General features: G+C 45.4%; 2 protein-coding genes across 20 annotated transcripts in view; one reads left to right on the top strand and one right to left on the bottom strand.

Annotated features, from left to right (window-relative positions):
• Nucleotides 1-4: 4 nt before the first annotated feature.
• KIF20A (kinesin family member 20A) lies at nucleotides 5-7,312 on the bottom strand. Of its 3 annotated transcripts, XM_021005202.2 has the most exons (20): nucleotides 6,883-7,312; nucleotides 6,288-6,476; nucleotides 5,842-5,931; nucleotides 5,639-5,758; nucleotides 5,249-5,387; nucleotides 4,957-5,144; nucleotides 4,719-4,866; nucleotides 4,198-4,392; nucleotides 3,998-4,109; nucleotides 3,820-3,888; nucleotides 3,496-3,636; nucleotides 3,162-3,327; nucleotides 2,899-3,063; nucleotides 2,627-2,766; nucleotides 2,390-2,492; nucleotides 1,953-2,160; nucleotides 1,694-1,785; nucleotides 1,308-1,445; nucleotides 869-941; nucleotides 465-572 (listed from the first exon to the last, which is right to left on the bottom strand). In XM_021005202.2, exons 2-20 carry the CDS (start codon nucleotides 6,453-6,455, stop codon nucleotides 556-558), a joined length of 2,472 nt encoding a protein of 823 aa, XP_020860861.1. In that variant the 5' UTR covers nucleotides 6,456-6,476; nucleotides 6,883-7,312; the 3' UTR covers nucleotides 465-555. The 3 variants fall into 3 exon arrangements, with proteins under 3 accessions (XP_078006577.1, XP_020860859.1, XP_020860861.1); XM_078150451.1 differs by lacking the exon at nucleotides 869-941 and having other exon boundaries at nucleotides 5-572; nucleotides 6,851-7,312; XM_021005200.2 differs by lacking the exon at nucleotides 869-941 and having other exon boundaries at nucleotides 5-572.
• Nucleotides 7,313-7,391: 79 nt separating this feature from the next.
• Nucleotides 7,392-12,261, top strand: part of BRD8 (bromodomain containing 8) — a 31,582-nt gene continuing 26,712 nt past the window's right edge. For 14 of the 17 annotated variants that reach the window (XM_021005195.2, XM_078150448.1, XM_078150447.1 and 11 more), the window contains exons 1-3: nucleotides 7,392-7,499; nucleotides 8,823-8,919; nucleotides 10,981-11,050. In XM_021005195.2, coding sequence (XP_020860854.1) covers nucleotides 7,481-7,499; nucleotides 8,823-8,919; nucleotides 10,981-11,050 — 186 coding nt within the window. In that variant the 5' untranslated portion in view covers nucleotides 7,392-7,480. The remainder of the gene's footprint in view (nucleotides 7,500-8,822; nucleotides 8,920-10,980; nucleotides 11,051-12,261) is intronic. The other 3 variants (XM_021005189.2, XM_078150445.1, XM_078150446.1) reach the window with 3 other exon arrangements.

Below are 12,261 nucleotides of genomic sequence, written 5' to 3'. Positions count from 1 at the left end.
AACAAAGGCTAAGTATATTTATTATAATGTACATACATACATGTTGAGTGCATAGGAACCATTAAAAAAAATGAAAGCAGATTTTAACATAATTATATTACATATAAGGAAAAAAGCAGCCACTAGAATATACCATCTTGGATAAAGCCCTTGGTGTACATTAAAGCTTATAAAGAACATCACAACTTCATGCATAGAGCAACTTGCCCCACTTTAGCTCAAGTGCTAGTTTTATAATTGTTCTCTTAGTATTTTTTCCCAAAAGGCCCAGACTTGAGTAAAGGGGTGCACCGGGAACGCAGAATGCGGCTGTAGGGACTGTTTTCTGCTGGGCCTTGGCAAGTAGGCGTTCGAGGAAGCAAGTTTCGAAGGAAGGGTTTCTTTCCTGGGGGTTGCTGGGGGGGCTGCTGGTTCTCCTGGTTGGGACCTTGCCGCTTTTTTAAGGAAACAGAGGAGGAAGAACCCTGCAGCTTCATGACTGTATGATACTGCTCAGCAATGCAGGCAGCTTTCTTCCGAAGGTCCAGTTTTACTAGCATCATGTTATTTTGTAGTTCAGCTAGGGTCTGGTCCTACGTAGAAAAGAGAGAGATGTTTAAGCTAACAGAAGAGCTAAATCTCAGAATCCATCTCTTTAAGTCCCATTCCACCCCACCTCCCGGCAGTGTTCTAAAGACCAAAACAAAGAAAGGGAAGAGGGTCATGTATGCAGTACTAAGTACTGTGGGTTGAGAAACTAATTTTGGAAATCAAACCACTGGGATGAGATCACTAGATTATTTATGGTTGTTCCCCTAAATTAAAGGAGGTATTCCTTTCCCTATAAGGAGGTCTGTAAATAAGTAACTCAAATCTTTGCCAAATTCACCTGATCCTGTTGGTTTGTCTTTGTGGGCAAATGTTTCTCGAAGCCAAAGCTCAGTTGATTGCAGGGAGTTACCCTAGGAACCCAGTCATTAGGTAGCGGCTGACAGACCTCCTCACTTCCTACCACATAACATACATCCTCATGACTGCCTTGGTTTTACTCAACTCGAGGTTCTGTTTATCCCATAATAGAATTAATTGTTAACATCTACTTCAGAGCGTTATGAAGAAAGTGCTTTAAAGCACTATATAAAATGTCAGTTATTTAGCAGCCAGTCTTTTCATGAGAAAGAACAATAAATCTGACAAAACAGTATAGATGAGTGTTCAGGTATTAACAAAAAAGTTTCACCCTAGATTTGGGCTTTCTCTCCCTTACTATCCTCTGCTTCCTACAGTAGGGCAGTATGGGCAAGGCAAGGACAGGTAGGCCGGACTACCTGTTTGATCAGGATGTCATCACAGATGGTCAGGGCCTGGCGGAGTTTTCCTGCTCCAGTGCTATGACAACAGGCCCTCTCAGCTGACTGGAGGGACTCCCCAAGTTTCTGTAGTTCGGTCTTCAGCAGCCTGATGTTCTGAAAGAAGAATTGTCACTGTACTGTGGCCACAACTAGCTAAAAGATGAAATGCTGGGCTCCCCAACCCCAGACATACACAGTACAGTTTTCATAAAGATCTGGGGCAGTGTAGAATAATTACTAATTGAATGAGTTGTGGGAACAAAGAGACAAGCTAGTGAAGCTGAAAAGTAAGGATGTGTAATAAATACAAGGTGATTTCTAATGAGATGCACCCCCTCCTCCCTTTTGTTCATTCTTACTACCTTTTGCCCCTCCTCTAACTTCTTGTCCACATCTATGGTGAATGGTTTGGCTGAAGGAGGTGGATCTAACATTCTCTGGTACTTCCGCAGCTCTGAGAAAAGAAAGGAACCAGCCCAGTTAATGGACATTCCTGTCTGGGTCTGCTCTACGGAGCACTTTGGGAAGAGATGGAATCAGACAGACTAGGACTTGACACTTCCTGAGAATGAGACCTCCCCTTTCCCTCCAGCTTAGAGCCCCCCTACCTGACCTCCTCACCTTCAGTGGTAGAAGCCAGCTCTGCCTTGCACTGTTCCAGTCTGGCTTTAGTCTCCTGAAGCTGCTTGTTAAAAATAGAGGAAGCCACTCGCTGAGATCTGCGCAAGGACTGCTCGGGATCCAAATGCAGGCCTGTCTCTTGGGGCACAGACTGCTTCTTAGCCTCTTCCAGGGCTTCCTCCAACTCCTTAATCTTTTCATCCCGCTCCTGAAGGAAGAGCAGAATGCTGTGAACAATACTTGGCCTCCCTCAACTGTGTGATAACCTGCTTTTCCCAATGCCTGCTTGGTGAGAGCCCACTGAGACTAAAGCCACAAAGACTCCCATTCCATTTCCTAGAGGCCTCAGCCTCAGGGGAGAGCTTGGTGATAGACACCCTAGCATCTAACTGGGGAGAAGAGTCAGCGTGGTCCCTCTAATTTTCTCTGCTATTTACCTGGAGCTCTTCCTGGTAATAACTCTGCAGGGACTCCTTCAGGATCTTCAGTTTATCCTCATACATTTCCTCCAACAACTCTTTCTGAGTATCTAAGTGTTCACTGTAATGCAAAAGATAAGAGAAAAATGAGCAATGGTTTTCTTTGAGGCTAAGTCAGGTATGTGGAAGAAAACAGACTCGGAGACAGAATTTCATTCCATGCCCAAAACCCTGCTTCTCTAGGAGAGAGTCTACCTGCACCACTGCTCCCGTTGTTGCATCTGCTCTATCATCTCAGTACAAATTTCATCACGAAGCTGCATCTCCAATTTCAGCTTCTCTTGCCGCTCTTGTAGCAGAAGCTCTTTCATGGCTTCCACCACTTGCAGTAGCTCCTAGGAGAGTCAGGGAAGCCAGATAATTCCTGTGTCCTAAACTGCAGCTACCATCTTAGTATCCTGTTTCACTTAGGGAATGCAAATCCCAGCATCAATTACTCAGAAATAACAGTCCATTTGCTTCCTCACCTCTTTGTCATACATGGAGATGTCAACTTCATCACCACTGTTTTCATCAGGCCCTGGTTCCTGCTTAACCCCTGTTTCCAAAGTGGGAGAGGCTCGTAGACTGTGCTCTTTAATGAATGAATGTAGGGATGGAAGTCCTAGTTTCACAGGTGGAGCATGAACAAGCTAGAGAGAAAGAGAAATCTCTTAGTTCATACCCATTTGGCTTTATCTCAAAAGGGGATGAACCCAACCATTTTACCTGGTAAGTTCCAAGGACTCACCTGACTGGCAATGGCTGAGAACTTGGCCACGTGAAGGGTCTCATCATAGGTAGAGGCACAAGGATTCACATTGACAATCATGCAGGAGCGGCCACGACCTGTGAAGAAGCCCTGAAACACTCGGGTCAGCTTGCTGTCACGGAAGGGGATTAGGTTTTGCTTGAGTCTGGCAAGGGAGAAGAGACAAGTGAGTTTTGGGAAGGACCCTGACGATTATGAGATCTCAAAGTACTACTGTCAAGAGTGATCAGTGTCCAGTGACAGGCCTTTCCATCTGGCCACAAGCAAAATTCAGAGTCCCCGCTGTCCTTCCTGAGGTTGGATGGGTACTGACCGTTGCTGGTTCTGACGTATGGCAGTAATACAGCGGCCCAGGGTATGAAGGGAAGTGTTGATATTCCCTGCCTCCTTCATCCGCTCACTCATCTTCTGTTCCTTGCAGCGCTCTGAGCCAGCCAGATCACACAGGGACAACCTGGAGGGAAGAATTGAGTCTGAACCTTTATCCCCTCCTACTGTCCCGACCCTGGGAGAGAACGTTATTCTAATACTTCAATAATTCCTGGGGATGTCCAGCTTTCTAACTCCTAAGCCATTCTAGCACTCAGAGAGAACTGCCCGGGACCAAGGAGCCAGATTCCTACAACATAAAACTCACTCGCTGATCTTAGACACCACGTTGCCTTCTCCCTGCAGGTGCAAGATCCGGATGGAGAAAATGCTGTGGCTAAAGGACACAAGGAAGAAGCAGGAATAAGCACAGTGGGCATTTTCCCCTGACAGGGCCCAAAGTTCACTATTTTCCAGCAATGGCTGTGGATGCATCCCTTTCTCACCTGCGACTGGAGTTCTGGTTCAGGTGAGTACTGGCAAAGCTCTGATTTTTACGACCTAGTTTCAGGAGCTTCCAGGCCTCATCAGCATCCTGGATGTTAATCCAATTCAGATCTGAGGAAGACAGGGAGAAGGGAATAAGTTAAAAACATCTAATTCTTACTCCCCTTCTTTCTCTTCCCCTGACCTCCGACCGAATTACCTTTCACATAGGGATTGCCATTTTGGTCTTCACACAGCCGGAGTGTCTGCCTCTTTCGCTGCTGGCTAGGGGGCTCCAACAAGTCAAAGATCATCTCATTGTAGATCTCGAAGAAGGAGATCCAGATAGAGAACCGGACATCAGCTGGGACACAGAATGAGGCAGTATCTGGCTCAGCCCATTTACAACATGTGTCTGTGGAAGGTACAATAAACAGTCAGCCACAAGCCTAGCCCTGATTTTCATGCTCGTCGTCTCAGTAGCAAAGAGCCATCCTGGGCCTTCAATCCTAAGAGCGGTAATGGGTGCCTGACTGAACTTGAAGGGGTTAAGTTTAAAAACATGTCCTTCACACAGCCAATTTGGGAGTTTTGCCTTACTATGCACACTTTTTACAAGAGTTTGGTTTTTCTTTTTTGGCGAGGGGTACAGACGAGGTGAAATGCGAAGGAGAAAAAACAGATTGTGTTCACTGAAATTATATCACATTTTAAAAAGGGTTTTTTTTTTTCCAAAATTACCCTCCATCTGGCTGAGGCTGACACTGCTTTGGCTAGTCAAATGGCTAGTAGAAGAGAGTCCAGCAATGCCACTGTCAAAACTGGCACTGGTCCCCAGCCGTAGTGATTCAGTGTTGTGGCTTTTCTTCAGAGAGTTTATCAATTCCTCCTAGAGAAACCCCAAGAGAAAATAAACACAAAGTTTTTCTGGGAGTACTCCTGCCCTTCATTGACATGATTCTGGGAACTGGGCACTCACCTCCCGAGAGCTGCCATTCAGCAGGGCTGACTTCTTCATCTCTTCCTGCCTCATCTGCTTGCTATCTAGCCAGATCACTTCATTAGCAAATGAAGGCTTCAGATCAGAGGCTGGATAGAGCTGGTTCTGAATACTATTGAAGATCACAGCCAGAGAACGAGGTAGGATCCCCCCATCCTTGTTGCTACCTAGAAATATAAAAGAGACAGAGAGCTGAGTGCTAGCAGTTGAAATGCTAAGAGATCCTTCTAAAAACTCACCAGAATTTCACGATGCTGAGAGTTTCACTCACCCTGGACAGTATGGGTCTTTCCAGAGTTAGTAACTCCATATGTATAAATGAGCCAGTTGTAGCCTTTAAGCACGTCTTTAACCATTTGTTTCACTGTCAGGTTGAAGAAAGATGCTTGTCCTACTTCTGGTCCAAAGATCTAGAAACAATACAGTTCCCTGAAGTCTCTTGTTTTTAACATAGGCTTATTTCAGCACTCAGCTCCAGCAGCCCAATTCCTCCCCTGATAGCCAGTTCCTCCTATGACTCCCTATTACTCCCCAGACCACTGTGGACTCAACAACTTTGTGGATCTTCCTCTCAGCAAACATGTCAGAAAAAAACATTCTCCCACTGGTTATATAGCTCACTGGCAGCCTTGTTGAAGATGCCTGGCTTCTAGCTTGATACCTGGGAAAAGGTGAATCTATGAGTGGCTTGGCCCACACCTCTCTCATTGCTTCTCATGGCAAAAGAGTCCTTGGGTGCCTGCAGAACAAGGGTTTCTGGGTTCTCGATTCGAACACAGCCCTAGCAGATGGAACATACATAAACAGGTTAGAAAGAAGCAGCCTTGTTACCCTTTTATATCATATGCTTCCCTAGGCACTCACCTGTTCTTCTTGTCTCTCCACCTCTGAAGGCAGCAGGGGTCGGACTCTCAAGTATACTTTTACCTTCTCTGTACCATCCTCAGGTACAACCTGTGACAGAAACCCAGCCAAGAGCACAACTGATTAGATTGAACAACTACCTCTGAGCCTTAGATCATAGGTAAACAATAGATTACTCAGGAGCCACACCAGGGAAATGCTCTAGATCTCCCTCTACTGCTATGCTCATCCTAAGGGACTAAAGAAAAGCCATTTTGCTGCTTGGCTTTTTATTCCTCCTTCAGTATCCTTTAAAGACCCAATCTGCCCACAAATGTCCAGTAAAAGCCAGCATATCATTTGCACCAAGATGAGGGTGGGAAGGTATGCATATCTCTGTGTATGGGTGTGAGTGTGAATGGGTAGGAGGGGAACGAATGGGTGGGTGTCATTTCCCTGGACTTTACCTGCTCTTTGTCCTCTATCGGGGTAGGGGAGATAGCAGAAAATTCAGACAACAGGTCTTTTTGGATCCCAACTCCCAAATCAGCAGCAGTGGATTCGAACATGGGCGACACGACGATTTCCTCATCCGAGAGGAGGCCCACAGGCGGGGTCTGGATACCCCGAGACATGACAACGGTGGTTAGTTCCTCCTAGAAGAGGAAAAGCAGCTTGAGGTAGAAAGTATTATGGGGATAGGGCGGGGGGGGGTATGAGCACCTTCCACACCTGGAGGTGTTTACTCGTTCTTCCCTCAATTCTCCGCTTCCCCAGATCCAGGAGCGAGGTTACTCCTGGCAAAGCCTCGGCACCCGAACAGGGGTTGAAGAGCACCTGGTGCCACCGAGCCAGGTGTGAACTCCTGTTCCGGCAGCCGGGGGAGACAGACTCCCCTGATCTACCAGGACGGGGCGGGGGCCGGAGCCCCGGAGGCGGGGCTCGCAGTCTGGTCCCTCACCCCAGGCAGACGGTTAGGGAAGCCTATACCGAAGGGCTGCGAGGTCAGGATCACCCAGGTGAGCGGTACCTGCAAAAGACCAAGCCCCGGGGCGTGCAGACCTGTTGGCGCGAAGACTCTCCAAGCTCTGTCTCCAGTGCGGGGAACTCGCTCTGGATTCTCCTGGCGTCCTAGGTCTCTACTCTCCCTGTAGCCTCCGACCGCTACAGTCCTTCAGCCCCAGGTAGTCCTGCAGCTCCTGGCCCAGGTCCGCTCCACCCACGAGGGGCAGCTTTGTTTCTGAAGCAAGGTTTCAAACTACGCGCTTTGCTCTCTCAGCCAATCCGGCGGCGAAATCACATCCACCAATCATGGCGCTCAGATGGCGGGTCGGGTTACCAACCGTCGCGTCTTGGGATTTTGGGCTTCGGGCTCCGGCCCATCCCTAAGAACCCTCGATAGCCTATCCCGCCATGAAACGTGAAGGGAAACCCTCAGCTGAAGCCACCATCCCCCGCCCTACCGTTTTCTTATCCAGAAGCTTGGCCGAGAACTAGAGACTCCTCCCCCAACGCTACACCACCCCAAATAAACTCCATTTCCCAGAAACCATCTGGTTGCGCGTCGACTCAAGGACCCCACTCCATTTCCCAGAGTCCCTCGGGGCGCAGCCCGATAAGGACCTGCCCCTTCCCGGGGCTGGGAAGAGTCGGGGCCAAGATGGCGACAGGGACGGGAAGTGAGTGTCTGCGCTGCTCGGCGATGGGCCGCTGCGGCGGTTGTGGCAGAACCCTCCCGTCCGCTCCCCCTTCCCGCTTCCAGCTCTAGGGTTGGGGATTCGCGGAGCCCTCGGCCGGGGGGCCCTGTGCGATCCGCGCTAGGCGAAACTCGAGCTTTGCGAGGGGGCCGCCGAGGATGGGTTGTTATGGAAGGGTTGTTATGGAGGGGCCCCGGTCGTGTGCGGAGACCGGGGGGGGGGGGGGCGGGGCGGGGCAGCGCCGCTAGGCCTCGAGGCGCGGGACAGACCCGAGGATGGAGGCCGCAGCCCGCCCTCGCCCCTGCCTCAGTCGCTGAGTGCTGCGTTCCCCGCAGCTTGGGAGGGGCGCGGCCTCCTGCGGCCTGGCCTGGCCTGGCCTGGCAGCGGCTCGGATTTCCTTGCCTAACGGATAGCTTGGGATCCGGGCCTGCCTGCTGCCTGTCCGCAGGGGGCCGAGCCTTCTCTCCCGAGTGGCGCAGAGCTTTTAGAGCTGGGAGGGGCCTTAGGCGTTAGGCGGCCAACCCCTCCTCTTTTTTTTCCCCCTTTAAAAAACAACCACAACCTTCTCTGCAGTGGAAAGATTATGGGTTAGGGGTCAGGAGGCCTGGGTTCTAGCCCAAAATTGATTACTCGGTTATGTTTTGGACCTACAGCTTGCGATCTTTAGGCCGTAGTTGCCTGAATTGTAAACTGGTTAGGAAAAAGAGGTGTTAGATTAGATGCATTGTGGTACACGTGAAAGAGAAGGGCTGGGTTCACACACCCAGCTCTGCAGCTTACTAAGTGTGAAAGAGATAATGGGCAAGTGATTTAGCTTCCCTTTTCTTTATCTGTAAAATAAGGAAATTGGGCTACATACAGGGGAATATTAATTTGGAGCGCATGGGTAGGTCCTTAAATAGATTTCCTACGTTTTTGAATTTGGATGGAAAAAAAATTAGATATTTATTTCAAAATAATTGGTTTGCTTTTTATTTTATGCATTTAAAAACATTTCGAGAAGGGGAGCCAAAGGTTTCACCAGACTGCCAACAGGGTCCATGACATAAAAGGTTAAGAACCCCTGAACTAGATGATTTCTAAGGTCTTACTCAACTGCCTCTTTACCTTGTTATCACGGTGGGTTGTTGAGATTTGAAGGCATAGAGTAGGTACTGGTCCAAAATTGGTTGCTGCCCAGTCTTCAGTGGAAAGAGTTGTATTGAGAACAATCTGGTTTAGTTCATTTGGTTGGTATACTGTTAGACCTTTGCTTGGGAGTGGTGTCTTCTCATTGGACTCTCACTGAGTTTTCTCTTTCTACAGAACATAAACTGCTGAGTACTGGCCCCACAGAGCCTTGGTCTATTCGGGAGAAGCTATGTCTGGCCTCCTCTGTCATGAGGAGTGGAGATCAAAACTGGTAAGATACTTAGGATATCAAATGTAGGACAGCAGTAGCTTAGGACATTGAAATTGCTGAGTAGCTTTCCTGTACTTGGGGGGTTGGTTGATCTGTAGGAGCCAGGAATTCGAGTAAACCCTTTTATCTCAGACTATTGTGAAGTTCCAGAAGAGTAAAAGAGAAGAGTCTCAAGTCCTGAGATCTAAGTCTGGGGCAGTTAGGTGGTGCAGTGGATAGAGCACTGGCCCTGGATTCAGGAGGACTCGAGTTCAAATCTGGCCTCAGACACATAACACTATCTGTGTGACCCTGGGCAAGTCACTTAACCCTATTGCCCAGGCCAAAAAAAAAAATTTTTTTTAGCTAAATCTTTGATTTTCACAATAGGATGAGCACCTTCTTGACGAGTCTTATGATCTTTCTGTTAATTGTTATCACACACTTTTTATTACTTTTTCTTCCCTCAATCTAGCCTTAATTTTGGAGGGGTTATATCATTAGCTTAAATGAGAACCTAGTCATTCACTAAATAGAAGATACTGTTCTCTACAGAAAACTTTCTATACTTGTTTTCTGGTGTTCACCTAGTCCCTTAGATGGAATCGTGTAATGAAAAATGTGAGAACTTCTTTTTAACAGTGACCAAATGGTTGCTAGAATTTGTAGCACTGTAGTCCTGCTTCCCATGCATTGATGGAAGTATATCCAGTAGTGGTAGAGAATAATATCAGTCACTCTCTACCTTGTAAGTAGTAACAATTCAGGAGCCATCCCTTATCTTCATAATAGAATGGAAAAACTACAGGCCTTAAAGTCGGAAGATCTGGGCCTGATTTCCTGCCTGAATTAATATTGAACTTTGTGACCCTGGGCCTAGTTACAAACCACTGCTGTGGTATTTCTTAATCTAGTGGTGTCACACTTGTGAGCAGCATGAAATTGTTCCAGGCTGTCTTTAAATCCGTGTGTATGAAAAGCATTGTCTTTATAACCTTTAGTTCCAACAGCTCCTATGTAATTGTTGTAAATAGAAGTTGTTTCAAATATATCCAAATGCTTTGGGGATTAATAAAATGCAAATTTTTAAAAATGTTATTGATTTCTTAGTATCTTTTAGTCATTAGGTAATTCTTCAGTCATTGGATGTTAATGTTAAAATTGTCACAAAGAGGTGGATTTATTTTATATCAGAAAGGGGTCCTCATGTACAAAGCCTGGTAATGACTCTTAAATCTGCAGAATGGGATAATAGTACTTGTAACCCCCTATGTTACAAGAGTATTGGGAGGCAATTGCTTTGGAAACCTAAAAGCACTATATAAATGTAAGTTATTACATGTAGGAGATATGATCGTGGTATTGTTCTGCATCATTTTGAGATTATAATGGGGTGGAGAGAGCGATGTTATTGGTTTTGTTTTGTTTTTTTTTCCCTCTCAGATCAGAGGCTGAATCCTAGTTATGTCACTGTTGTATAATCCTGGGCAAATCCCACGCTCTGAGTTTTAGTTTTCTCATCTTTAAAATGAGCATGATAATACTTCTGTTATTTACCTCACTGGGTTATTGTGAGGAAATTTCTTTGTAAACCCTCAAGTGATACATTACCAAAGACCAGAATAAACAATAAACTGTCAATTTTTTAAACCCAACAAACTCAAATATTTAATTTTACTGTAGTATAAAATCCAGCCCAACTTTCCACAAAACATCTAGTGAAGTAGTTTGAACTGGCACTGTACTTGTTTATTTTTAAGGCATTTGAGCCATAGCAAAATGAAAATACTGACATATTCTCCAAATTGATATAGCATTAGGTACTTATTCTTGCTCTTTCTCACCTAGAAATTATACTTAGGAATATTCTTCTAAATTACTTTTCATTCTAAATACTTCCATATTCAAAGTCTGTTTCTTCACTGTTCCTAACTATAATCCTTTTGGTTTTAAAAGTGTGGCTCCTAACCTGTGGACCTGAAATTCCCAACATATCTTTTGTCCTCTCATGATGGAGTTTTATAGTGTGTTGTGGTCGGAGACTGATGCTTTGAAGGTCCTTATTTTTTTCTTTTTTTGTAGGGTGTCAGTTAGCAGAGCAATCAAGCCCTTTGCTGAACCTGGCCGACCTCCTGACTGGTTCTCTCAGAAAGTAAGCTCCAGGGATAGTGTCCTTCTATAGCAGTCTTTCCCACCCAGCCCTATTAATTTAACCAGAAGACCTTTGCCATGTTGAGAGAATTTAAAGCTATGCACTTTTACTGTAGGAGATAGTGAAAATTGCTTTTTATTTCCTTGTTATCCCTCCTTCAAATTTACCTATTTGTATTGAGGGTACCATTATCCTTCCATTTACCTAGTTTTTCAGTCTTGGATTCTTTTTTTTTTAATTAAACTTATTTTTTTCAACTAATCAAAATCTAACATCACTCTTTCCCACCACCAATCATTTCCCATTGAAAAAGAAGGAAAACCAAAGCCCTTTTAACAAATAACATCAAAGCAAAACAAATTCCCACATTGGCTTCTCCAAAAAAAAAATAGATCTCTTTTTCCACTCCTGAGTCCTCACCTCTTTGTCAGGAGGCAGGTAGCATATTCAGTCATAAGTATTCTAATTGTCATTTTGAAGTTGCTTTTTTTTTTTTTAAAACAGTGTTGTTGCTATTGTATTCCTTATTCTTGAATCATTCTTGTCTCTTCCTTTCCTTCTCCCAGGTTTTCATCTCTCAAATCCATCCTCTTCTCTTTTCACAGTATAACCATCCTAGCAGGTCTGGTCCTCACCACCACTTACTTGGACTAGAGCAATAACTGGTTAGCATTGTTTCCAGTCTTCTGGACAATACGTCCTCCACAAAGTTGTCACTAATCTTTCTAAAGCACAGATCTGATTGTGTTTTTTGCTTTCTCAAGAACTTTCAGTGGCCCTCTTTTGACTCTAGGATAAAATAATAATAATAATAACTAACAATTATATAGTACTTACCATGGTCCAGGCACTGTGTTACATGCTTTACGATTAGTATCTCATTTCTTTATCACACCATCCCTGGGATGTAGGTGGTATAATTATCCTTATTTTATAGATGAGGATACTTGGGCAAACAAAAGTTAAATGACTTGCCCAGAGTTAGTGTTAGAGGCCAGATTTGAACTCTGGTCTTCTGATTCCAGGCCCAGTGCTTTACCCACTTTGACACCTAGCTACCTTACAAGCTAAGCTTGGTATTTAAAGCAATTTACAGATTGGATACTGCTTATTTTTTTTTCCATGTTTACTGTTTATTACTACCCATCATGCATTCTACATTTAGGCCATTCCCTTTTCATCTCTACCCATTAGAATACCTAATTTCCCTG

The sequence above is a fragment of the Phascolarctos cinereus genome, unplaced genomic scaffold, assembly GCF_003287225.1.
Source record: "Phascolarctos cinereus isolate Bilbo 61053 unplaced genomic scaffold, phaCin_HiC Scaffold_2;HRSCAF=192, whole genome shotgun sequence".
NCBI classification, from domain to species: Eukaryota; Metazoa; Chordata; class Mammalia; order Diprotodontia; family Phascolarctidae; genus Phascolarctos; species Phascolarctos cinereus.
This window is presented reverse-complemented; position numbering and strand designations above follow the sequence as displayed.